This window comes from Brachyistius frenatus, unplaced genomic scaffold (genome assembly GCF_029030835.1).
Source record: "Brachyistius frenatus isolate BFR_SWC_R1_liver_20210118 unplaced genomic scaffold, ASM2903083v1 Contig_156, whole genome shotgun sequence".
NCBI lineage: Eukaryota > Metazoa > Chordata > Actinopteri > Embiotocidae > Brachyistius > Brachyistius frenatus.
The window spans coordinates 63,021-91,010 of NW_027210755.1; the positions used below are offsets into that span (position 1 = coordinate 63,021).

At 42.3% G+C, this 27,990-nt stretch overlaps 1 protein-coding gene and 1 long non-coding RNA gene across 2 annotated transcripts; one reads left to right on the forward strand and one right to left on the reverse strand.

Moving 5' to 3' along the window:
- Positions 1–20: 20 nt before the first annotated feature.
- Positions 21–27,428, reverse strand: fbxw8 (F-box and WD repeat domain containing 8). Its single transcript, XM_069716363.1, has 12 exons — positions 27,191–27,428; positions 24,742–25,690; positions 23,920–24,024; positions 22,255–22,419; positions 21,813–21,901; positions 18,018–18,175; positions 17,593–17,789; positions 16,650–16,868; positions 7,797–7,924; positions 3,269–3,442; positions 1,409–1,525; positions 21–521 (listed from the first exon to the last, which is right to left on the reverse strand). Exons 2-12 carry the CDS (start codon positions 25,186–25,188, stop codon positions 356–358), a joined length of 1,965 nt encoding a protein of 654 aa, XP_069572464.1. The 5' UTR covers positions 25,189–25,690; positions 27,191–27,428; the 3' UTR covers positions 21–355.
- On the forward strand, positions 25,668–27,952 carry LOC138631429 (uncharacterized). The gene is made up of 2 exons (XR_011311718.1): positions 25,668–26,148; positions 27,054–27,952. It is a non-coding gene; the product is annotated as an uncharacterized lncRNA (long non-coding RNA).
- The last annotated feature ends 38 nt before the right edge of the window (positions 27,953–27,990 follow it).

Genomic DNA, 27,990 nt, shown 5'->3' on the forward strand with positions numbered 1-27,990 from the left:
AAAAAGTCTTATTTGGTAAATAAAGTATAAATATGACACTTTATTGCCGAGATGCTGCACAGCGGCACTGAATCCAATACAAGAGGCTAAACTTCAATTAAAAATGAATTACTTTACAGCAATAGTTTACATGGCAGTGATTTTGTGTAACAACTGGGCAGATGAACTCGCCACTGTAAATTACAAACATATATACGACATATCATATTTCCAAAAGTCTTGATTTCACTACCATGATAAAAGGAAACTAATAAGATAAAAGGACACCGTTTGGAGAATCAAACTGATGCAGGATCAGTGTTGCTATTGGTCCCTTCAGTCCAACATCCGAGTCCATTTGCAGTTTAGAAAACTGTCAGTGAGACGGATGGGAGCCGGACAGCCTGTCGTACGGCACCGCCAGGCCGATGTTGTAGTTGTAGCCGTGCGACTCGGTGTAGTTGGACCTGCAGATGGGCAGGATGTGATCCTGGGACAACGCGTCCTCAGAGAAGTCGTAATGGCAGATGACTCCCCTGTGTCTGAAGCACAAAAACAAGTACGTTACTGACAGGGATCTTGCTTTATTTTCAATGTGGATGATTGATTTTAATGGAGAAAGAGATTCGATCTCAGCCGTCTTAACTACGACCCCACAAGGTGTTACAACTACCTTGATTGTAGCTATGTTTAAAGCATTTAAAGGATCAATTTGAAACTCCAGCTGCAGCCAGTTTTCTTAGTTTCAACTCCAAGCTGATAAATTCTGCCTTTCAGCTCCTCAAGGCATCACTAACTAACATTAACAACGCATTGTTTCATGTGTAAAAACAATGCATTTTATGGGAAGGACAAACTATTTCTTGGCCGGGACCAGAGACAAAAGGAAGTCACTTTGGTTTTTGTACAAACAAGATGTAGTGTGTGGATCCTGTTTACTTTGGACCGAGCCAGACCTGTCCCCCCCCCGTTCCAGTCTTCATTCTGAACTGATCCAACAGGCTGCTGGCTGTAGCTTCATATTTACAGAAATGAAAGTGGTGTCAGCCTTGTCCACAAAAACATCAAGAATATTACCTAAAATAAACAATTTCTCCAAGAATTTCTCAAAAATGAATTTGCTACAAGATGCAGACCCAGAGAGCCTGATTTACTAAGATCTCAAATAAAGGGTACTAAATTGCGTATTTATTCCAAAAGTTTGCACATTTATTTTGCACCCATTTTGTGGCTGATTTCTGACAGAACGGATGGAAATCTGATCCCACTGAAATGAATAAATATGTACAGCATATAACAAGAACAAAACGCTATATAGGAGATTATCAGAGAGGAAGTCAATGCAGGTGGAAAAAATGAAAATATCAATAGATGAAATTATGAGAAGATGGCAAGACATAAAAATAAAGTGTGGGAGGGAGATCGTGACCTGCGATGAGCTGTGAGGTCATCGTCCGTGATGCAGGCCCCCCGCGGCGACTTGTCGTCGGGGATGTTGGCCGTTACCAAGGTGCTGGTGTTGAAGCGTACCAGCCTCACAGGATGCCTGCAGCAAAGACATAACAACATTCAATATCAAACATATTAATCACACTGTTGCTTACGTATGTTGTCACTTAGGGATTTATCCAATAGAATAAGTTTATATCTTTTATTGATCAGTGAACATGAAGCCCAACAAATTTACATTTTCACATCATTAAAACCTGTGCGGTACTAAACTGACTCTGAAATACAGCCTAAATGCAACTTTGCCTTTGTTAATACAAATCAGGTAACACATATCTGTGTAACCATGACAGAAACATACCACTCACCACAGACAATTATCTTAATTATGGCACAAGACGATGAACTCATTGGTGAAATGGGTTTAGATAAACACTGTAATTAACTCTGATCTTAAAGGGAAGGACCGCTACTGTGATGTGTTACAACAACAGATGACATCTCTGAAAACTTTTAAACTGCACGAGTGTTATTTTTTATCATATCTGACCATTTGTTCAGTGGTGCTTGTAAGTTTGTGAAACCTTTAGAATTTTCTACAATTCTGCAAAGATCAGTCTTAAAAGTTGATAAAAAAAAAAAAAGAAGCGAGTGAAACAAATGAGAAAAGTATTATATTTGATATAATCCATATCTGTGAGTGGGGAGCCTCCAGAATTATCAGTCTAGTTGAAGGTAAAAATAGAGTCAAGTGTTTTCAGTCAATGGGATGATAATCAGGCGAGTGAGCTGTTTTTTTTTTTTTTTTTTTTAAAGAACAAGAATCTATCAAAGTCTGAGCTTCACAACATGTTTGTGGAAGTGTATCATGGCTCGAAGAGAGGAGATTTCTGGGGACATCAGAAAAAGAGTTATTGATGCTCATCAGGCTATAAAATATTACCAAACCATCTCCAAAGTGTTTGGACTTTATCAATCCATAGATTGAGTACAAATGGAGGAAATTCAACACCACTGTTATCCTCCCCAGGAGTGGTCTACCAACAAAGATCACTTCAAGAGGAAGACATGTCATAGTCAGTGAGATCAGAAAGGAACCCGGGGTAACTTCTAAACAACTAAAGGCCTCTCTCACATAGTCTGTAGTTGATGTTCATGATTCCACCATCTGGAAAAAAACACTGAATAACTATTATGTGCATGGCAGGATTAAAAAGAGAAAACCTCTGGTCTCCAATAAGAAATGAACTGCCAGTCTGCGGTTTACAAAAAGATCCTTTAAACAAGCCAGAAAACTGTAGGAAAATGTTTTGTGAGCAGATTAAACCAAAATATAACTTTTAAATTGAAATAAGAAGTGTTGTTAGGAGAAAGGAAAAACACAACATTTCCCCAAAATTTCCTATCTGTGAAACATGGTGGTGGTAGTATCATGGTTTAAGACGGCTCGCAACCATTGATGGAACAATGAACTCTGAATTATACCAGTGAATTCTAGAAGAAACTGTGAAGACATCTGACTGTGAACTTAATCTCAAGAGAAAGTGGGTCAGAGAACAACCCTAAAAACACAAGTCACCAGATACTGAAATCAAAGGTTCACATCCCATTGGCCACTCACAGATATGTAGTATTGGATCATTTTCCTCAGTAAATAAATGACCAAGTAGAATATTTGTATATCATTTGTTTGAATTCTCTTTATCTACTCTTAGGACTCGTGTAAAAATGTGAAATTTTAGGTTGTATTCATGCAAGAAATATAGGAAATTCTAAAGGGTTCACAAACTTTCAAGCACCACTTGAGATCGTCTCACAGGCCAAGAGGAAAAAGTCTCACCTGTTGTGCATCTCCCACAGCTTCGCTCCCATCCTCACCTCCCACACACACACCAAGCCTTCATCTCCGCCGCTCACAATCTTCCAGTCATCCGCCTGCACCGAGGTGACGCCCAGGTGGTGGGCGTACAGGGACGCCACGGAGGAGCCGGCTCGGAGGTCGAACACCCTCACCCTGCATCAAAGAGGAGAGGAATAAATATCCATATTACTTTATTGAAAAATGTCTTGTTTATTTCGCCATAAACTGCAGATAGATTACACTTATATGTGTTTATAGTCCACATATTATTGTTGGTAATGCAACACCAGGTAAGGCTTCTATTTGCAAATACAGGATTTCTGTCTTGCTCCAAAGTGAGTGCAATAGAAGAATAATAAGTGAAGTGAGTACAATAGCATCAGTCATTCCCAGTGAAGTACGGCCATTTTGGATTGCACTTCCTGCTAACAGAGGCGGAGATCGAATACCAAGATTGCACAAGAGAGACTACAGTTTGTCAAAGAGTGCATTCATTTACAGACAAAAAGACACTATTCTCACTTTGTGAAGGAAGCACTCCCCGAGCAGCACGGGATCTTTTCAACATCCAGCCAAGAGACCAAAGACATATAGAAATTGAAGCAGATGTGTCATTGCAAGCTTGAATTCCAGCTTTATTTGGCCTGTCATCAGGCCAACGGCCTCAGAATTTCAGTCACCAAGCTAAGATTACAAAAACTAATAGGAATAAAAAAAACGGAAGAAACAATGAGAAATACAGATACAAACCCAAAACGTATGAAACATGGAGCTGATGTTGAAATAAAGAGGCTTTAAAATAAATTATGGTAACAAACGGGGATAGAAACATGATCAAATTAAGATTGGAACAACTTAAAAAAAAGTCAAGGATGAGCAGATAGAAAGACAAAGTAGAAGTGAGATTTTTTTTTCCAGTAGAGCGAAAGATTTCATTTATATGATATTCATTAAGTACCTCATGTTACGTGTGTAGAATTACTTATTTTAACCCAAACCATCTACTTGTACTAGTAGTTTTCATCCTAAACCCAACCACGTGATTTTGGTCCCTAAACATGAAGTCCCGTAATTGTCATCCCTGGGAGAGTCAACACCAACCATGATGTCTCCCATTGTGGCCTAATATCTAATTAATGACGGGATTATTTTTAGATGGACTGTCAGAAAACTAATAAGACGGAATGACCTAAGCAAATGACACCATAATGACTCCTGGAAATAATTTATTGACTTTGTAATCCATTAGAGAAGTTAAATGGGAGTCTATGGAGCCAGAGCCTTTTTGGAATCAACCCCTAGAGGACCTCGGTGGTATTGCAGTTTAAGGCACTTCAACACTGGCCTCATTTTTCAGACCTGGAAGCGACTTCCACTTTTTTTATACAGTCTATTATCTAAATGTGACACTGACGCGGCACCCTCTAGTGGACTGATGGGTGTTTTACAGGCTTTGGCTTAATACCAGGTTGCATTATTGACACAAAGCAAATATAGTGTAAAGAAACTGTTCAACAATTTAAACCATAAAAATAAACTGTCAACATTAATACTGCAATAATCCTTCTGCACGTATATATCACATGTCACAAAGTAAAGAAAAAAATGTAAACTTGCATGTATCACTTCTTAAACACTGGATGGTTGTGGTTTTTGTTTCCACTGTAAAACGCAGTTGTAATGCAGCTGCATGCTTTTGGCTGCACTTGTTGCATTTTTGATATGTTATGTGAAATTCTTTTTTTAACCCATGTATTTCTGTTACTAAATATTCAAATTAATGTAATTGTTTTTTTTTATCCTCATCTCATTAATGCTGCTTTGAAGTAAGTGTTTAAATAAGATTTGATGAGATTATGATTATTATAATCATTTTAAAGCGCCAGTATTTGTGGTGGATAAAAGGTAATAAGAGCAGGGTTTTTGCTTGGTGGCTCTCATCAGCAGCAGGAGCCCAGGGGACCTTCAGCTCCATCTGTTGTCATTGTGGCTTTATTGCAGCTGAAAGGATCCAGGACATGACAACATCCAGGCTCAGCCTTCTTCCAAGACTTCATTACCATAATCACATTCACTTTGAGGCCAGATTTAATTTCCACTTCCAAAACTTTTTTTTTTTTTTTAAAGAAGAATGATTTAAATAGCTAAATGGGCACAGTGGACTTGTTATCTGCAGTTAGTTTTGCCTGTTTAGTGGCATTACGTGATGGAAGCGCACGTTTAAACAATGAGGACTGAACGTTACTGGCAGACCGCAGGGAACCATAAATCCTGGAGGCGGCTCGGTCTTCAGTGAACTGTCACTGGCCAGACTCCTCTTCATTAATCAAGAGGAGCTGTGCCTAATAAGAGAAGTGTGGGAGAGGCTCAGATAACTCCTGAACAGTGTTAGAAGAAGACATCACTCATTATACCCTGAGAATGAGGTCTGATTCCACCTTGTGATGTGGAGCTCTGCAGACATTTCAGCTACAACCTGCAGGTTTGGATCACCTGTAACCGTCTCCGCTCCAGATAAGGACAAGATCTCAGAGAATAAAATGAATAATTGGTTTCTGCAGCAGGTGAAGAAACCTGCAGAGTGAGGAAATGTGCAGGACCTGTGGACTGATGTGTGTTCAAGTGCAAAGGAGCCATTTTGGAGTCCACGGTCTGTAAAAACATCTCAGGTTTCAGTCTCTCATGTAAAGTGCTTCAGTTGATGTTTGAATTTGTAAAACACAGGAGCACGCTTCATTATTTCAGAAACACTGATGAAAGAAATGCTGGATATCGAGTTTCTTTATCTTAGTTTAGATACCAAGTATAGTAGCATTTGCTAATTAGCACAGAGTAGAGCTGAGAGTGATGCTATTACTTTTTCGGGTATTCATCAGCTGCTAAGAATAGATTTTTTAATAAATTGTTGGAACTTGGGCTTTCAGGTTCTTGTGTTCAGATGTGCACACAACATCATCAGGTGTTCTGTGAGCCATCGCCACCACCTTCGCTGTATTTTTAAAAAATATATATATACTCTGAGATCCTCAAAATGTCTGTACAAAATTCAATAGAAAAATATCAAGTAGTTGTTGAGATATTTCAGTCTGCACCAAAGAGGATGAGTGACTTCAGAACAGACCGGCACTGCTGTTCATTGAGCCATCTCAAGGAAAGAAAAGTCACTGAAGATATATGAAGTTTTTAAACAGGCAGGGAACACTTGAGTCCAATTCAACATGCCAGCAAAGTGTTCTCGCTGTCGTCCTGCTTAACGGTAAGTGACTGAGAGCCACAGGTATGACCCTCAATGTTTCTTCCCTCCGCTTACTAAATCTAATTTTGCTCTTCGCCCGTATTGTTGCCGTTCACACAGATGTGGCATTTTTCCAGAAAGCCCTTATCTGCTCCCCTCATTTGCTCCTTGGATCTCACAAAAAAAAAACAGAGGGACAAAACTCATTTGGACAAAAAGAAGGGATGCATTAGGCTTTGGCCTGCAGCCACCCTGTCGAGGGCCAAGTCTGCCGACTGTCCCTCAATCTCCCCCCATTTCCATTTGTCCTCGACTGTGTGCTGCATCAGCTGGGGCCAAAGTGGAAGAGCCAAGCTAGTGTGTGTACCTCTCTGGACAAAAGATGATCAGAAAGCAAAGTCCAAGAGTAAAGCACTGAATTATTCATTCAAATGCTGCTGCTGAATTTTTTTTTTTTTTTTCTACTATACTCCAAACAACAACGAGTCCTTTTTATTTGGCACGAGACAAAACATCTTTATCTGAGCTTTTTTGTTGTTGTTGTCTTTGTACAGATGCTAGGAGTCAGTAGTGGTAAGAAGTGAGAGAGAAAAAACAGAACCTAAACAATATGATGTGGTCTGTGTTTCGCTTTAAGCCAACCACTTAAGAGCCAGATGGATGCGGTGCTGAATAGAAACAGCGGGGGCAGCTTTGGACGAGCACACGCCAGCGATTTCTCCCTTCCTGCCAGCTCATGCTCTGCAGCACCCGCTAACAAGTGCAGAATGGATGAAAATGGCTCTTTTATGTGTCTTTCCCTCAGCTGGAGAGCCAGGTTAGCAATGTGGCGAGTGTGCGTGCATGCATGGATGATGTGTGCGTAGTTGTTGTCGTCGTTGGATGGAATCAAGACAGATTTTTTTTTTCTTCTGTAGCACTTTCCAGGTAATGGAGGAGACAGAGCAGCAGCGTTATTATTCAAGAACAAAACGTCTGTTTTCTAAGTATTTCAATGCCTGTCTTTTTGTTTGTTTTTCAAGGCAACACATAGTGTGTGAAGTGTGAATAACGCACAAACTGAATAGAGCCTTGTCTCCTCACACATTCTCTCAACACCTGTTCTCCACTTCAAGCAGCCTCAGCCTCCTTCATCAGGTGTCACTGGGACAACTATTTAACACACACACAGTCTATTTTAGCTGAACGACGTCTTGGCTCCATTTTTCTGTCCTCGTGTAATCTTTCTGTGTTCGCCATCTGCATGAGAGTGTTTGTTTTTCTGCGTCCTACCTCCTGTCTTTGTTTCCGCACACCAGCAGGTGAGGAGGGGCGTCTCTCAGGTTGATACAAGTGAAGTCTCCCGGCGAGTTGCCGACGGAAACCGTCGGTTTGCCCGTCTCCAGGTTGTAGACGTGGATCTGAAATGCCAGAACGCACATCACACATATTACTCTTTAGGAAAATTGAATTCAGTTCAGTTGAATGTATAAGCGTCACAATTTGATGAACAGTGAAGCCCTTTTTAGTACCAACTTTAAGACAACGCAGCAGGACGATGAATCTAGATATACAGCCAAAACAACCAGAGCTTCAAGGGCCTGACTGAACATCACCTGGGAATATACTTGTTAGTGGATGTTAATGTCTGTGTGTTGTAGACTTTATGTGGACCGTTGTTACAAACAATCTGTGAATAGTAAGAATAATGTTGTTGTTGTTGGTTTTTTTTAAACTTTATATCCAGAATGTAACGTGTCCAGCTTAAAGCGACTTTTCCACTAACATCCTCCTTTATAACAAGTAAATACTTTATACTCTCCAATTTTGATGTTGGTATAAACACTCAAATTAAAGGTGAAATTCAGCTCTTTTACTTCATAGTGACTGTTTTTTTTCAATCTAACTTGAAGGAATAGAGCCATAAAAGCAGATGAAAACCTGTGTGAATACCAATAGAACTGAGCATTATGAGGAAAAAAAGAAAAAGAAAAAACATGCCACCAGGGTGTTGTTAAACCAATTTTTACCTTTAAATGTTTGTCTTCAGATTGGACTTAAGTTTGTAATTTACTACAAGTTACAGTCAGAAGGTGCATTAAACCAGCTAAGCCTAAAAGAGAGCTGAACACTCAGACCAAGTCTGTCCTTCTTTGTCTCCCTGAACTCCTGTCTGCTAATTCTCTGTACGTTGCTCGATATTTCAGACCCCGACTGATATACCAGCCGGACTATTTCATTGGCCGATGTTGGCCTATGACAGATAAATCGGTATCTGTGTATGTGTTGGCCTATTTTTTTTTTTACAGAGAAATTCAATAAAAGGTACTTGTTGTATTTGTTTCTTTTTATATATATATATAGTTATCTATATACATTAAATTCATTAAAAGTAAAGTTCACTGTTTTAGTGCACTGATGTCAGAGTGGACAGTAAACTGTAAAATTCTGTCTCCACTATATATTTGATTGATTGATGCCCACATTTGAGGATATAATTGCAGAAAATGTGCTTCGATATATAAAAATATCCTCCTGACATATAAATCCTTCACAATCAAGCCTCAACTTACAATGAAGATCTCACCTTATTATCTACTCTGCTGTCAAAGGGAACTCCTGATGATATTGGATATCAGACCATAACACTGCAATCATATCTTGTACAAGAAACAAATAAAACTAACGGCATTCATTCCCTGCCAGTAAGTTAAAAGCACAGCAGGACTTCAGCACTCAAACTGGAGACAAAACAAGCTAAAAGCAAACTTCAATTGCAGTCACAGAAGCTCTGCCTTTGGCTCGACGGCTGCCGTTAACTTTCTTCATACAAGTCACAATGATGTCATCTGGAGCTCGCCTAATTGGTCAATTATCGGCTGGTGTTTTCTCATCCAAACGAGACAGAACAAACAGGATAACCGCCAGGCAAAAATTTGTCTTTGAATAATTAAAACGACAAAGGAGGGAGGGAGAGGGAGAGAGAGAGAGAGAGAGAGAGAGAGAGAGAGAGAGCGAGAGAGCGAGAGAGAGAGAGATGGAGAGATGGAGAGACAGCAGGAAAAATAAAGAAGTTCCAAGGTAGGAAAAATGAGAGGCGTGATGTAAGGCATGAGGAGGTGCCAGCAGTTTCTGTGTGGCCCTTATTTGGGCCAAGCAGAGCTTTAATTGTGCACCATCCCGGGGCAAAGCCCAAATCACACCGGACTTTGAATTGACAGATTGATAGGATTTGGAAGAGGAGGAAGAGGGGGATGAAGAACTGAGCAGGAGAGAGGGGGGAAACAAGGTTCGGCCCGCTGCTCTCGATGAATCACTGCAGATTTAGGAGGATGTTTTCTATTAAATATCTGCCCACCTCGCCCACTGAAATGAAGAGACGCCGCTGAGGGAGGCAAAGGAGCTGTTTTGTGATAACACTGTGGGCTGTTAAGAGAGAGCAGCAGCTTGTTTTGAGGAAGACTCATCGTGAGCGTGACTTTAGAGGAGTTGTTAGGTTAATGCACCCGCTGGAGCTCCACTGAGGCTCGCAGACAAAAGAAACTCTAATGGTGGCTTGTACCGGGATGTTAATGTGATTATTCGCAATGCTTTTAAACAGATGAGAAATCTGGTAATTATTTGCTGCACCTTTGAGAAAACCTTTAATGTTGCCATTGCCTGTATTGTTGAACACACTTGGCCAGAGTGCAGAATTTGGTTTGGTTTTTTAATTAATCTTGTATCATAGACCAGGAATGGGAAAACACAGGCCATGGTAGGGCCAACTATCTGCAGGCTGTCACTCCAACAAAAGCTGATTTCACTGATTAATTCAGGGAGAGGGGAGGAACTGAGCGGTGAAATTACCTGCTGAGATGAATGGGTCGAATGAAAACCCGCAGACTGCTGGCTCCCCGTCTCACACAAACACCCACATCTCAAACAAATATGGATTCAGAGCTACATTTGGTTTAGACATGTGGACAAACAGAGATTAGCACATTGGACCAGATGCATGACGATGGCAGGTTTGGTGTTTGGTGTTAGTTTGTATTTCCAACTCATCCCAAAGGGCAGAGCAGACTCCTGCATTATTTACCGAGCAGCTCCTCACGTACAGACACTCACCAAGTTTCACACAGCACTTTCTCGCCCTCATTGTATCTGCACTGCTGTACAGAGGCTTGTGTGCATTTGTCTCCAGGGTCAAACAAGATGCTCGTAGCAAAGGAACAAGAAAAGTCAAATCCCAAAGAGCAGTTTAGCTGAGCAGCTTGGCTCATTAGTGGTTTGTTGTTAGAAGCTCTTGGATGTTTCCCAGACTAACTAAAGAAAAGGCGAGATGAATCAATCAAAGTAGCCGGCCCTGTGTCATCTAATGAGATAGCTGTTGGGTAAAAAAGTTTTTCCTCAACAGCACCATCAATGTATTTAAGGCACTAGAATAATTACGTAAGAGTGTTGCATTGTGGGTAGGGGTAGGATAGGGGGGGTAGGTTTCTTGCAGAAGAAAAGTCACAGTGGTTGGTTCCCTGCCCTCACATTGCTCACTGAACAGTTCTATAATACAGGGGTCTTCAACATTTTTCAGGCCAAGGACCCCCAAACTGATAGAGACATGGAGCAGGGACCCCCTACTATATATATTGTATAAAATTGTGTTTTATATTAAACTGGAGGAGTGCAGGAGGCTTGGAGGGACAGGTCCAGGCTAGTCTCACGCTGTGAGTGAACCGGTGTCCAGCTTGAGAGAGCTCCTGTGTGTCGCTGAATGTGTCCATTTCTGACTGAAAGATAACATCTTCTGCCTCCATTTATTCATTCGCTACAATATGTTGGATTCATGTTAATGTGTATTTAAAGACATTTACATTTGTGGGGAAAAAATTGTGGGGAAAAAATATTTTAAAAAATGTGCAAAATTGTCTAATCAACCAAAAATGTCACGACCCCCTGCAGTATCTCCGTGGAAGGTGGAACCTTAATGTGTTTCACAGGTAGGATTTACTTGTCACTCCCCGATCTCTGCTGTGCAGGCCATGTTTGTGGAGAGTATCAATGTCAAATTTAAATTCTTCACTTATTATATACTCACATTGTTGTAGGGTTTAGCTGACTGAAATGAAGCAAGACCTGCAAGCTAGTTGAGTGTGAACAGCACAGACTTTATAAAAAAAATTTAAAAAAAGAAGTTTTATCAAGCTGTCTGAATAATATTGCTTAGTAAAACCCAGAAATGTTTTTTTTTACATCAGTCCAAGAAGCCACAGAGTAATGTTTTGATCCTTGGGAATATTTCCACTCGTCCTTCATGCCTATTCATTCAGCAGGTATACTCAACACACCCTTGCCAAAAGGGCCAATGTATTGAAGCTGATATCTAAGATGCTTTTTGTATTGTTTTCTCGGGCAGATCATTTGACTTAATTCAAGTCAATTTCACCTTCCTTTTGCTGATTTGATTTGTCTTTAGTTGAGTTACTTTTAGAACATGTCTGTAAAACACCCACGTCAAGGCTATAGAAGCCATATTTTAAGCAGTATGTCTTGAAACCAGAAGTACTAGAACTATAACGACTTCAGGACTACTTTCAATTATTAAACGATCTTGGACAGCACAGTTCACTGGTATTAAGTGATTATCTCCTCCAATTGTTTGTTAGTTTCCAAGCAGTGTGGACTGCGATAATACCTCCATCCATCTTACAACTGTATGTCCATCCATCTATAAACCCTCTGTTCACACATACTGCACATCAAACCCTTCATCCATCCATCCAAGCAGCCCTCTGAACTTTCGGCAATGAGCAGATGACAGGTTTTCTGACAGCACTTGTGCTCTGCGGTAGATCCACTGCACCAGATAGTTTGCCAGCGTCGACGCCAGCCTGAGTTAAATGCAGAGCCACGAGCTGGGTGGATGCCTGGGTGCCCCTGCTCCACTGGCAAGAGCAAGGCAACTAGTAATGAGGATCTGGAGACTTGCCTCGACCACACACACGCATGCACACGCGCGCGCACACAAACACACACACACACACACACACACACACACACATACACGCGCGCACGCACACACACACACACACACACACACACACACACACACACACACACACACACACACACACACACACACACACACACACACACACACACACACACAGCGACACCAGCAATACAGGCCACAGTACGAGAAATAATCTTTCTATATCATCAACCGTAAGCAGCTTTGGTACTTTAAACTCAGATTATTCACAAAACTGCATCAACGAGTCTGAATCAAGTTAACAAAAACATGGCAATGTGGTTCAGTTCAATTGAGTCACAATGCTGCAAATGAATATGTTCACACTTGTGTGTGAAAAAAGGTGTGAGATGACTTCCTTGGATACCACCTTCATGCTTCTTGACAGATTTTAATGAAGCATATGTTTTCTTACGAAAGGCATTACTAATGGCTGCAGACAAATCATGCTTTGTCTTCTCTGCAGTCGGAAATTGCTGATGGAAGAGTGACAAACAAGTTAATTAAATTTGTAAGATGTTTTAATTAGTAAGAGAGGTATGCTAATCATTAAGTAGCATAATTGAGAGAGAAGTCTCAATCTGGAAACAAGAAAGTTTGAGACTTTAAAAGTCAAATGACTCAAATCTTAAATGCAGTGTTTCTGAGGAAAGGAACTATTGGCTTTCATCCATAAAGTTTATTTTTTATTTTTAAGGCAGAAGATAATAATAATTATTTCAGCTGGATCAGGAGTCTGAGATGAACTGTGTTTACAAACTCGAGTCAAAACTAATTGTTTATATAGATTAAATTATTTGACGCAGCTACATAAGCAACATTCTTGAGCTGTTTCCGTAAGTTTTCTAAGAATTTGAAGAAAAGCAGTCAATAATGTGGGTCAACTTCAAATGGGGATTTTAAGTTGTAACAGTTAGTAGAAATGCAAACTACACTAATAAGAATATTGTTCAATTCTTGGGATAAAACCATAGACTGTATTTAAAAATGGACGTAGACTCCAGGTCTGAAAAACAAAGGCAGTGTAGAAGTGCCAGAAGGCCACTAGGGGCTGGCTCCAGTAGACTCCCATCTAAAAGTTGTAAACTTCTCTCATGAAATACAAAGTCAATACATTTTTTCCACAAGTCATTATGAAATAATTCACTAAAATCACTCCTTCTGATCAGAGTTCTGAGTCCATAACAAATTTGATTTTAGGCCTCAAAGAGAGGCATGTGTGTTTGATTGACACGCCTCGGGTGCAGTCAGGTTTCCACTATCGGTGGGCGGGCTTGGTCAGTAAGATGTACCCCTCGCTCGTCCAAAAAATTCACTTCTCTCTCTAAAAAAACAAGATGGTGATGCCCAAAATGCCGAACTTGAGACTTCAGAACTGCAGTTCACAAAGCAGCAGGTAGGTTTCCACTGGGATGAAACTGAAACTGATGGCAATCATTGACTGGGTTCACAAATTATTCTCTTTTCCCATAACTGATTAATCCTTTTGTCGATAAATGCTGGTAAATACAGAAACAAATCCCCATCCTAGTTTCCCAGAGTTTAGGGTGGTGTCTTCACGTCTTGAGCTGTCCAACCAAACAGACAAACAGAATGACTTCCCTCACACTTCGAAGCTAAAACCAGAGACTCGAAGTTTTACTACAATGAATCCACTCCAATCAAAATAGTTGACAGTTAATTATTTGCCAAATGACTAACGGATTAACCAACTAATCATTTCACATCAAAATGAAACATAATAAATCTAAAACAGTCCACTCAGCCAACTAAAATTGACCAACCTGACACATTTCAAATTAAACAAATGTACTTTTCTCTTTTCCCTGTGGGCCCAAACTGAATCAAAATCTTAACAACTTGTTTCTCTCTATGGTTGCTTAATGGGATAACAGAAAAAATCAGGAGAAAACTGTCACCTTTACATCAACCAACATAGATGTGATTCATCATGAAGTGAGACCGTCCTGCTCGTCTCCCTTCGGTCCACTATGTGGTGCTTTAGTGCTGCCACTGAAAAAGTGCTCTGGTACTTCAACTGGGCTTTTCTTGCAGGGATGATGTCAGTGTTGCAGCTTTGCCAAAAACCTATCAGTCACTAACAGATTGCTGCGCACATGCCCATGGGTGTGGTTCCCAAGCGACCCCTCCACCAGCACCACACTTCACTACGAATGACGCCTACCTTTAGAAAATAAAATCAAGCTTACTTTGCATTTGTTATCCATCAACACTTAGAAAAATAACTTGATGAAGTAAACTTGAAAGCACAGAGACTGCTGACTTGCTGCCTCTTGATCCCAGTAGAAGAGAGTCTCATGGCTCTTTGTAGCTTCTAACTAAAAGGCTTCAGAGTCAATTAAGAGCGTGAAGTCCTTGGAAACGCAGTATTATTAGAAGCAAACAGAGGCAGCTCAAGAAACAACACTCTCTCAAAATATACCTGAAGGCTGTCGTAATTAAGAGCACAGTCCAAAGAGGGCTTATTGCTATTTAAGCTACATGTCTGCACTATAAACAAATCATCCAAAGGTACATGGCATCTATTTCAGAGGGGACCGTGTCCAAGGGGACACAAAGTAACACTGATCACATGAGTTTACATTTACACAGATGGACTGTGATTGTTTGCAAAGCGTCTAAAATTCTGAAGATCAGATTTGTGCTCCACATTTCAAAGGGAGGAGGCGTCTTTTCCCCAAAAGAGTTGAATTCATTTAGGACGATGGAGAGATGGGCATTTCAGCTACGAGCCAGTGATTAAACTGATAATGGCCTCATGCCAACATCTTTGTCCTCCCTGCTTTCCCCTCAATGAATAGCATTCGAACAAGACGGCGTGCGTAATTCGATTTGAGCAAACCAAATTATTTGCCTTGTTCAACTTCCCATTTTTTCATTATGCACCTGTTGAAAGCACAAGCGACCTTGTTAACTCTGATGGAAACCTTTCATTTGAATTAGGGAGGTCAAGGAAGCCTTTTTCTTTTTTCAATCGAACATCCAGCTGCAGAGTCGGGAGGCTTTGTCCTCCAGCTGGTCAACATTCAAGGTTGTCTGTAGGTTTGTTTGGCTTTCAAAGACTTTTCAATTCCACCCACCGCAAAAACCTCCAAACAGCTCCATCAGTTCATCAACATCCAAACTCTAGACGGTTCCTCCATAATGGACTACATCCGCATCACAGTATGTTGTTGATCAAAGGATTACAAAAACACTTGGTGACAAATACAAACTTATTCCTGGTTAAGAACGCCTCGTGATGTTTGAGCTCTACAGGATTCCTACTTTGGATGTTTACTTCTGTTAATAAATAGCTGGCTTTGCTTTAAACTAATGTGCTGACCTGCTGCCTAATAAGTGATTAATTTATGTTATTTTGAAAGTTCTCCAAATATTACAATGCAATGTGTTCTGCTGGACTTGCAAATGGATAAAGACCTTCTTCGGTCTTGGACGGTGACGTTCTGCCCCTCTTATGACATGAATATCACTTAAAACAACATTTCAAGGATTTCAAGGATTGTTGCTGATTTCCAGAGTTTGACACAAAATCCGACGTGTGCTCTCTCCTCAAGTTTCAGGTTCATGGCGACATCACAAATGTGTACGTACCTGCAGTCACAAAGATATGTGTAACTCAGGTGCTGATGTTGATGAAGCAACATAAGTTGGTATACTTACTCATGAAAGGTATTGCTTCCACCTGCTCCATTCAGGAGCAGTCTTGGAACATGTTCCTTTAGGTTGTGTAAAAAGATTCCTTAATATTCCTTATTGTTATCATTATTATTAGTCATAGCCGTAGCAGTTTTTTAAGACTAATGCTGAGATTTGCATTTTTTTTTTCTGATTAAATAACTTTCCCTGCTTGTTTGTAAGTGTGGCTTACACAAATGCAAGTGATAACAAAACTACGTCTTGGTTGGATTATACAAAACAGATCAAAGTGGCCGGAGTAGGCAGAAAAGTGCCCGCTGTTAACAATATACAAACGCGTCTCAGTTCTGCAGAGAATGGTTAACTAGACCCAACAGAAACTTTTGTACACTCTTGTTCAAGAAGAGAAGGCTATTCGTGTTTTTGTGGTCACATCAGTTAATGTTAAGAAACTGGAAAGAGAAACGGACACCCACCTTGTTGCCTCCGTCGTGCATGGCCCAGCCTGTGCGCTTCACCCCAAAAGCAACATGGGAGTCGGAGGCATCCAGACAGGTGACAGGATGACCGTAGACCGAGTGGAGCGTCCGTGGTTCCTCCTCCCGGGGGTCCAACAGGTAGACGGCCTCGCCTGCTGCCAGAGCCGCCAGCGGGCTCTGCTGCCCGCTGCCTGGCACCAAGACGACACTCTCGACCTGCCGTACGGGACGGGAGGAGACGAGACAAGACGGAGGCACACTTTAGTGATACAGAATCAGGATGCACAGGAACTTCATCAACTCCATTTCATTGGTTTATGAATTTGTAGTGTAGCCTGAGTTTTGAATGTATTAGTTCCAAAAACTACTTGGGAAAAGAAATAAACAAATTCCTCTAAGGATTTTTATGAACATATTTTCAGTTTCTCATTACGCCATATTTTCTACAATTTACTGAAGATTATTTTCATGAATGCATTGATGTATAAAATATGGCCATCACCATTTTCAACGACCCGAAGTGACGTCTATCAAACACAACCGTGGGGCCGATGTTACAAACACGAATGTCTGTCAGTGAGTCAGTTCAGGCTTGTGCTAGATTGGATCAGTGGGAGGGACACTCTACCTGTGATTGGTTGTTCCATTGAAGGATTAGGAGTAGGGTCGTTAAACTACCAATCACAGTACGGCTGAACCAATCTAACACCAACCCTGACTGAGTGACTGTGACTATATGTTTTAAACTAAAAGCCCTCTAGTGTTGCATGCCCGGTCCAAACATATGCGAGGGTTTGACCTAGTCGGGTTTGTTGTGTGTGGACATCAGTCAAAAACCCAAAGACATCCAGTTTACAGTGATATGAATCTATTGATAAACACAAAAACAGGTCAGTATGAGGTATTTCATACAAATGAAGAATCAAACTGCCTGACTCACAGTCGTGGGCAGCTGAGCCCGGCAGATTGTCCTCCAGTAGCCGCAGTCATTAGCGCAGTCGACCCGGACGTCTGATCCCGAGGCGGAGACGAGGACAGGGCTGTCGGGGCTCAAAGACAAAGCCTGGATCTTCCCTGGGTTCTGGTAGTGATGGATGGGCTCCCCACCTGTCTCTGTGCTCCACAGATCTACACAACCTTCACCCAAACACAGACCTTTAGTCCTTTAATCTAACCAGCTCGGCTGCCTTCACACAACATTGCAAGACTAAACATTGCTCACTGATCATTTAAAACATCATGATTTTCCAAAGATATGAACACACACACACACACACACACACACACACACACACACACACACACACACACACACACACACACACACACACACACACACACACACACACACACACATATACTCACCATCTTCATATGCAGCGGCAGCCACTGTGCTGTTGACCTGGACGTGAGTAACGTGCGGTCGAGGGTCTGTGTTAGCCGACAGACCGTTGGCCTTCAGGTACGAGGCGGTGGAGTCCCAGTGCAGCGTGTCCCACAGCCTCACGTCACCGGACGTGTACCTGAAATACAAAACAAGCCAATGTTTCGGTTGATGAACACGACACCAGAACTGTTGCCCATTTCTTGGTCGCAGGCTGAGAAGTTTTTTCTACCCGACGTCACCCACTGAGTCACTTCCCCTCTCACGCCGTCCTCCTTTATCTCACTCTGACTTGTTGTTTGGTTTTCTAAAATCGTTGTTGCATGTTCTTTTGAGGATTACAGTGGTGTTGTTTGGGCGAAACGATGTCCAACATTTTCCCCCGCACTGCTGGACTACACTGTGTATCAATGTAACACAATGTAGCTCTAAAACTTTGGCATTATGACTGAAAACAAATAAGATCATAGTTGAGATTTATAGCAGGACAGTGGTTCATTAATTGGTGTGCAATTCACTTTTACATAAAAAGGAATTTTCACATTTAATAAGCTGTAAACAGATTTTTTTTGTTTGTTTTTTTTTTTTTTTTTTTGGTGCTCAATCACTTAAACAATTAATTTTAAAGTAATTTTTTGTCAATCAACAAATTGATTAATCAATAAACTATTTAAGTAGTGGATAAAATAATTTGTAAATTAATCCACAACTATTTTTGATAAGTGATCAATATGTAAGCTAAAAAGGCCTTTTCTCTGATATGAGGACTTGTTGCTTTTCTCTGATATATGTCAGTGTGCAGTGAACATATTTGGGTTTTGCGCAGTTGGTTGGCACGACAACATGTGTGAAAAATATGCTACAGAAAACTAACGGGCATTTTTGATTCATTTTGGACATTTTACAGCCAAAATGATCCAACTGAGAAAGGAATCAGGGTGTTTAATTGTGAATGAAATATATTGTGTTAATGGCCTCATAACTGACACAAAGATACGCCAGCTGTGATGCTTCCATTGGCCTTTCATTTCATATCAATACCTAACAAAAGTAGGACATCTGTGCTGTTACAACTGGACTTGCTGTGCTAATGACTGAACATGTCGAGCAACATTTCATTTAATTAAAGAATTTCCCCTTGGGGATTAATAAAGTAACTATCTATCTATCTAACCGAGTGAGATGTGAGCTTCTGTTCTGGTACATCCTCTCCTCTCCTCGTCTCATATCAGCGGTTCAGCCCTGCCTTTATCTCCCGTCCATACGTAACAACACAGCCACCCGCTCACACTCAACAGGCTTCTGTTTTGTCGTCCCCCCCCCCCATACCTCCCCGCCCCACACTCACACCCCCACCCGACCCCCCTCCTCTCTTTCGCTCTTCGCCCGAGTCGATGAGCCCTCGCTGCGGGAGAGGACCAACTGCCAGAGTTACCACCTCCACAGATGCCACCGTGTCTGAGCAAGTATCCGCCTTGCAGCCGCAGTGTGTCACCCAGTGACAGCGAGTTTGACAGAGGGTTTTCATGTGTGTGTGTGTGTGTGTGTGTGTGTGTGTGTGTGTGTGTGTGTGTGTGTGTGTGTGTGTGTGTGTGTGTGTGTGTGTGTGTGTGTGTGTGTGTGTGACTGGCTTCGCAGGACTTGGCAGGAAGTAGACAATAGGAATACACACTTTCACTTAATTGGTACATCACCACAGTGCCAACTATTAACAGGATGATGTATCTCACCCTTGTAATCCATCAAAACTTTGAAATCAAACTTGTATGTGCAGAAAAGTTTGTCCCCCGTTTACTGGAAACTTCATGCGAGCCTCAGCAGATCTGGCCTTTATGAGGCGCAATCAAAAAGTTTAGAGACTGCTCCCGTTACGCATGAAAGGAGTGCAGCACAGTGATGTGCACTTAGCAGAGGGGAGGAAAACCTTTCATGAAGGAGTATTCCAAGTTACATCACTTGATCAACATCAGCACCTGAGTTACACATGTTTTTGGGATCACTTGCAGGTGCATATTTGTGATTTCACCATGAAACTGAAACATGAGAAGAGAGCACATCAAATGTCAAACTCAAGAAATCTGCAACAAAGACCGTTGAAATGCTTCAGAAAATCTACAGCAATGAAGCAATGAGCACCTCGAAACATTCACGCTTCAAGAGGAGCAGAACGTCACTGTCCGAGACCGAATGAGGGGCATCAGGTCCGCAGCAGCCAGGTGGGTGTTCTTTGACAGCTGCGGGGTTAAGTACTGCGAATTCACCCACCAGGGTTGGACTGTCAACACTGAGTTTTGCATCTGAGGGAACAAACAGCCTGAACCGTGACTAGATGGCATTTGGCTTCTCCAACATGCGTCGCTCACAGTGCGTTAAAACTCCCGTGATGACACAATCGTCGCTGCCGCCACCATTACTCACCAGATTTAACTCAAGTTTCAGGTTGATGATGCAATCACAAATGCACACATACTGGTGGTCATAAAAACGTGTGTAACTCAGGTGCTGATGTCGATCAAGTGACGTAACCCGAACACCGACTTCACAAAGCCATTGCTTCATCCTGCTGCAGGCACATCACTCCTGTGCAACTCAAACAGTCTCTGGATTTTCTGATCACACCTCGTATGTCACTGTGTGCCTCCAGCAGCTGTCAGGTTAATGATGTGTGTCCCATGCTGCCTTTTAAGAGCCAAATCTCATTCCACTGCTTTTTTAATAAGATTTTGGGCTCCCAATTGAATAATTCTTGATTACACTTAACTGCCATTGATTATTTTTTTAGATAAACAAATTCAAGTACTTTCACTTAGCTGGATTAGCCTTTAAATACCAATAATGGGAAAAGTATTGACATTATGAATTTGTTAATAACAGGAAGGATTGAAGAGCATGTTCGGGTTGTGTGAGGTGATTTATTTCATGTCTGTTCTGGTGTTGTGTGTCCTACATCTGCGGACATGAAACGATCCAAACATACTGCGTTCTCCGCAGGGACGCTGCAGGACTGAGGGGAATCTGATCACATCACTCCCGGGAGACGCTGCACAACTCCTCGTGGGTTTACGAGGCCGTGCGGTCCCTCGCAGTCTATCTCTGTCTCAGCCCGGCGAGTTTAAGGAAGGTTTATTTAAGATGCAGTTCATCGACTCTTCCCTCACAACTACTCTGGCTAGTAGGGTCGAAATGTGACAAAATGAGACAATATTAAGTATCTCTGACCATTTCTGCTGATGCTGAAGGTAACAAATGTCATCTATTTAAACTGTCTCATATCTGCTCTGAAAATGTTCACTTGCTTATAGTCTTAAAAACTGACCATGTTTTACTCCTTAAATCTGAAATTGTTGCGTGAAAATGTTAAAAACTTCCTCGTATATTTACTTGTAAGAAAACAAAAGATTTACTTGTCAAAAATGTGCTGTTTTTTTCATCGAAAAGATTATGCAGGTGGCACAACTCACTATTACTGCTATAAATCATCTGGTTCATTATCTGTTATTTCGATAATATCACCTCTGTGGCTGAGAGAGCCTTCAGATGCATCTATACTCAGACAGAACAACCTCATGTAAAGGTTTGGTTGTCTTACATTTTTAATTAAACGTCCAGTGATAAATCTCAATATTTATGACCGAGATTTATTTCCCACTGAGACTTGTATGGAAAAATAAGCAGTGACAGAGTGAACAAGGCGGATGATTTGAGAGTATATGAGCTGTCAGACTCACAGTGAACATTAACACACATCAGATGTCAGAGCTGACCTTCAAACTCACCCGGCCAAGACGAAGTTGTCGCAGGAGCTGACGTCACACAACACCTTCCCCAACTCGAACTGCAGCTGGCTGATGGAGCCCACTCGATTCTAGACAGAAAACGCAATCATAACATCAAAATATATTAACGCTGATTTATTACGGGACTATTTGCCGTTGTAGCACGAGTTTTAAGTAGAGTATTTGTCACTTGGTTGGCTTTCAAAATAAACATCTTTCATATATTTTTCTTCCACGTTAAAACCAGAAGACAAAGTTCCCATCACTGCCTGCTATGATGCTAAACTCCCATTTTGAGTGTTGTTCATTGTGTTAAAGTATATCGCAGCTACAAATCAGAGACCTGCAGTCCATGTTCTTCTGTCAGCTCTACACTGATGTGCTGTTGGGTGAATTGTGCATCGAGTGTGTGTTTCACTGAAGTCGAAGAGTTCCCGCTGACCTTCCAGTTGGCGCGCACAGTCTTCGCCGCGTTCCTGCAGTCTCGCAGCGTGCTCTTCCAGCAGGGGGAGTCGGACACGCTGGCACTCGGATGGTAACCCTCCTTCGTGCACATCTTGAACCACAGAACGCCGTCCTCTGCGAGGACTCTCCATGCCCTGCTCACCTGGGAGGAGATTGGACGGTGTGACTGCCGATTGAGTCAGCATACATTAGGAGCTTACATCACTTATTTGTCCTTAACGAGCCCGGCTGCCTGCCAAATAGACTCCGTGTGTCTCATTCTGCAGCGCTGCCGCACAAAATGTCATTTACTAATCTGGACCAAATTAGCTCACGTAAAGTAGTGAGGCTATCCGGAGCAATTCAGCCTGTTTGGAGGAGGGAGAGCAAGTGAACTGTAATTTAAGGACTTTAAAACTAAAGCTTGATATCAACAAGCTATGCAGAGTGTGAATATTTTCCAGAGAAACCAGAGACCGGAGAAACAAAACAAATCATTAGGATGTAGTGCTGCCCCAGAATATGCAACTGTTAGTCAATGTGAAAAGTCTCAGCTGACCACGTTTTCATTTGTTGTTCAGTTGCAGGAAGCACAAAAAAAACCTCAAATCTTTGTCAGAGACGTTATAAATAACTTAAAGAAACACGTGTTACCGGCTGAGCCTTCAGCTTTAGGAAGGTGGCCTTGTGGGTAACCTGGGGGTGACGGAGGACCACTGGCTCTCCGTGAGAAGTATCATTAGCAGCACACAGCTGTGATTACGTTTGTGTAACCAGCCACAGTGTGCAGATGAGCCCAAGTTTCAGTACAACAGTTATCCACATGTTGCACCCAGAAAAAGAACTAGAGGCAACATTATGTGCGTGTTGAGCCTCTCCTCGTCCCTGCAGAGTTGGTCAGACACCGGGGGATGCAGCTCTTTTTATGCCTGGCCGTCACTGATCTGGTCGTAGCCTCGACACACTATTAGATTAAGATACAAAATACTGCTGAAATGAAGGAACAAGTTGCTGAGTCTCCTCGCTGGTCGTTCCAACGCATTCAGAACCATTACTGCTTCTGCTGTTTGCATTGTTGTTGCCAGGCAGCTTGGTTTGTGTGTGTACTTGGAAAAGTTATATTATAAAAGCTCATTATTACAGTTTGTATTTCTCTGTAATGTAGCAGATTGTTAATGTTGTTACTTACTACTTTCTTTACAAGCCCTGGAACTCAAACTGTTTTATGACGCCTCCAAAATATATAGCCCAGCCTATAAACTATAACCAAGCCTAGATATTGAAATAATTAACTATTTATGTAAACAAATGACGACTGCACTTGTTGATCTACAGTCGTGGTTCACAAACTTTTCCACTTGTGTAAATGAAGCAGTTCCTACTCGACCGATTTTATTTGCTGATCACAGATATACCAGAATCTGCGTGTACTGTTTTTTTTTTGTTGTTGTTGTTGTTTTTTAGCTATTTATTACATTACCATTATTTGCCAAAGGTGGGTCGACCTGAGAGCTACAGACAGGACTGAGAGATGAGAATCACATTACGGATTTTGATCTCTACGTGGGATTCGTTGACGACGAGAAGGATGGAAAGTTGGCATCACGGATCTGTATGCGTGTTGTTTGTTCATTTTCCTCAGCGGAGTCGTTATAAATCTTACCTGAGCACACCGGCCGAGTTCAGTGCAGCCGAGATACTGGAATATCTTCAAGGCTAACTCGTACGGCAAATCAATGTCAAAGAAAGGAATGTCTTCGACTTCATTCTGCAAAAGAAAGAATGACGTCGCACGTAAAACACGGGCTGATTCTGGTCGACCATCATCACATTTAGACTTCAGCTCATCCAAAACTCTGCAGCTCGAGTATTAACCAGAACCAAGAGGAGAGAACACGTCAGTCCAGCTCCGGCTGCCTGTAACACACAGGATTGACGTTAAGCTCCTCCTCCTCATACAAAGCTCTTGATGGGCTCGGACTGAGTTACATCTCTGACTGTCTGGATAACGATGAGCCTTCAAGAACACCGAGATCATCTGCTGCTGGTTTATTGGAGGTTCTCAGCAGCAGCCGAAAGAAAATTGTGGATTCAGCTTTTGTCAGCTACGCTCCAAAGCTGTGGAACAAACTACCTGTTAGATATCAGGGAAGCTGGCTCAGTTAATACCTTTAAAAGAAAGCTCAAAACACATCTCTCTTTACATCAGCCTTTAACTAGTTACCCCTGAAGTTCTCTTGCACTTGAACTACCGCACCTTTAAAATGCATATTGCTTATTTTATATTTTAACTCTATATTTGTATATTTTTATACATTTTATCTGTTCTCACGCATCTCATTTCTTTTCTGTATTTGTATATGTTCCTTTATATCTGTTTTTATGTGAAATACTGCATGTAATTCCCTTGCTGTGAAGCCCTTTGAGCTGCATTTCTTCTAATAAAGTTTTATTATTATTATTATTATCATCATGATCTTCATACCAGATCCTGAATGAGTCGATCCACCAGCTCCTCTTCTCTCTTGACCTTCCTCTCACGCTGCTGCTGCAGGGATGCTCTGCAGACATCGGTTATGTCCTGATACTGCCTCTTCCTCCTGGTTCTCTCCTCCTGGATCCTGTTCAGCAGCGGACTGGTCCTCCCGTCCAGCAAACTACGAGCAAGGGACACGTACTCGGGCTGATCCTCCGTCTCTGCTGCGGATTTCCCTCCTCTTCCTCCGACACACCCTTCATCCTTAGCGCAGGCGTCTTCCTTTGGTTTTGAGGGTTTAAAGTCCTTGTTGAGATCGTCCCGGTCTCTCTGTCCTGACTGACCCGGGACATCCCGGGAAGAGGAAGGAGCACAGCCACGTCGCTGCTCTTCTTTTTGACCCGTCAACTCTTTTTTCCAACGCTGCCTGAACGTAACGAGTTCGTTCTCTGCCATGTTTCTCTGTCATTATTGATTCAATGCGACTTTAAAGTGTTGCAATACGGAAGGTATTGTTTGTACAAAGCAGCAGGTAAAAGCCATAAAAGCTCGGCACCGACCGAGCACCGACGCAAAACAAACACGGGCCCTTCTCTATAAACAGTCCGAGGAGGGACACGGGCAACATGAACATGAGTTCCGCAACATTTTTTTATTCCGCAGTTTTATTATAGACGCCTGGATTCTCAGGGGTGACAAAGGTTTCTGTGGCCACAGCGGGTAATCTAAATGTATAGAAAATGCAAGTATTTGATTCTCAATATTTGTGTTATGGTCTATTTGAAAAACAATACAAAGCGCACGTCGTTGCAGTGCAAACAAAAGACAAGAGAACACGATGTCCTAGAAACCCCCCCCCCCCCCCCCCACAACAAAAGACCAAACGGGAGAGATTCAAGAGTTAACCGTCGCGTCTCTCTTATGGGAGAAGATGATGTAAACCCCTCACCATGTGACTCTGCGATGAATAATACAGAGAGAGAGAGAGAGAGAGAGAGAGAGGAGGGGAGAGAAAATAACCCACAGTTAAGGTTTGATGAGAGAAGGAGGGTCATATATCCTGAAGACTTAAAGTGAGAAGACTGCTTGTTCTGTCGGAGAAGATGTGCTGGCTGCCGATGGACCAGCCTTTGCTGCTGCCGGGTGACTCCACCTGCAGCGGCCGCCGACCCTCGCCGTGCTCCGTGGCTCAGCTGCTCGCCTCGCGCCTGCGGAGGATCGGGGACCAGCTGGAGAAAAGCTGGACGGCCGCGGAGACGGACGTCGGCTTCGGCTGCGTGGACAGAGGGACGGCGGTGGTGACCGGGCGAGGCCCCCTGAAGGGGTTCCTGTGCATCGCGGTACACTTCACCGTGCTCGTGCTGTTCGTCTCGAGGCGACACCTGTAGGGCGCGAGGCTGCAAACACCAGCAACAGGTGAGGAAACGGGGGGGGGGGGGGGGGGTCACGTCACCTGCGCGGGTTTAGCGTCGAGGTTCGAGTTTGTCTGACCTCCATCCAACCGTGCGGGAGAACAGCTCAGATATGGAAGACTCAACTTCGTCTCTGCAAACGCGTTAAGTCGTCACAGAAAAAGCGGGTTTAAAATCCCGTCCGGGGTGCGTGAGGTCATTCAAACATGCAGCCAGCCGGTTGATGTGTCAGCGTCGAGTTACCGCGCAGGAACCGGAGACGTGCGTCGAACACGAGAGGAAAGATCACAGTTTTCAAGTTGTCTTGGTCTTTCGGAGAAGTCGTTTAAAGCTGTTCAAATACTTTCTCTTCTTTTGTTTGGAATGATTTCCACACCACAACACCGCAGCTGTGGACAAGCACCAAACGCACAAACAAATTAACGCTCGAGTGAAAATAATGGGAATTAGAAATTGCCTGTAAATTGACATCGAAACAGACACTTTTAGTTGCCCTACATTTACAGTTATCAAGCGTCCAGTGTTTATTGTGGCCTGCAAGTTGGTGGTTTTGCGAATCACACACACATTTAATTCCATGGCAAAATTGTACGCGCATTAAATGCAAACTAATTTGGTTGTGAATTAGATTTACTTCACATTTAACAATCCTTATTTATATATTTATTTTAATCCACTTTTGATTCGTTAATGTTATCGTTTTGGTTACTGCCGATTGAAAAGTTGGGGCGGGGGGAGGGGGGGGGGGCAATCTATCAAATAAGTGAGATATGTTCACAGGAAAAACAAGAAACATGCATTTGTTTACTCTTCCGCATTTGGTGGTCCTTTAGAAATAATGTCAAAACTTTCTCCACATTCATGCGGGTTTTATGTCACTTAATTGCATGTATCTTTATAACATTGCAGATGGTGCCTTTTAGGAACACGCATGAGGAGAAGCATCGAGCCGCTCACGTCACTTAAAGCAAAGGATGCAGGAGAGCTGGACGATGCGGTCCCGATAAACATGTCCGCGGCGAGAGAGGGAGGCGAAGCCGGCTTACGTTTCTGTTTCGGGGTTGGACCTGACCTCCGTGTGTCCTGAAGACTTCAGGGGTCCGATGTGGATGCACTTTGAGCTTCACAAGGAGCTGACACCCTGTAAGCCCTCCAGTCCGTCCGCTGCACGTCCTGCCCCCTGCTTGACTCTCCCATTCGGTCATCCCACTTCCAAACCGGTGATGTAATCCTCCCCTGGTACAGTGGAGGGAAACCGCTTGCAGATCCTTTGATTTCCCTCCCTCCTCCTCCTCCCCCCCCCCCCCTCTCACGATGTGAGCGCATCAATGTCACCGGAGTTTAAACCGATCAGACCTTCTACATCAAGGCTACAATTAGCGATCCTTCACAATGCACTGACATCTACACACCCGTTTTTAAGCTTCACAATGCACTGGTTTTTTTTCTGTTTGTTTTTGTTTACCTAAGCTACACTGTAAACATGTAAATGACGAGGATGAATGTTTTTATAGGTGTTTTCTACAGTGTTTAGATGACGTCTACACGTTCTTCTGTGCTTTATAGCGTTAATCTGTTGGGGGCAGTGTTACGTGGCTTTTTAAAGAAAATGCAGGACCTGTGCAACAGGAAGGGATGCTGTAATGCCGTTTGTGATTTCTAAAAATAAGCTTCCTCATATATCACCTGTATTGTGAGCAGAATTACTTAAAACTGTCTTTTATAAAAGTCTGTGTGATTTATACTTCTCAAATATTTCAAATGGATTTTTAGCATTCATGGTAATAAAAGCTTTTACTGAAATCTAATCTTTGCAGGTGTCATTGCATTCAGACTTGAAACATGA

Bases quoted from the DNA above. Each gene is read 5' to 3' on its own strand.
- fbxw8 (XM_069716363.1), bottom strand. From the start codon at position 25,188: ATGGCAGAGAACGAACTCGTTACGTTCAGGCAGCGTTGGAAAAAAGAG. The intron at 21,902-22,254 runs GTCAGCGGGAAC...TTTTCTGTCTAG, and splicing joins CTGTGCGCGCCAACTGGAAG to AATCGAGTGGGCTCCATCAG. The intron at 522-1,408 runs GTCACGATCTCC...TTTGTGCTTCAG, and splicing joins GACCTCACAGCTCATCGCAG to ACACAGGGGAGTCATCTGCC.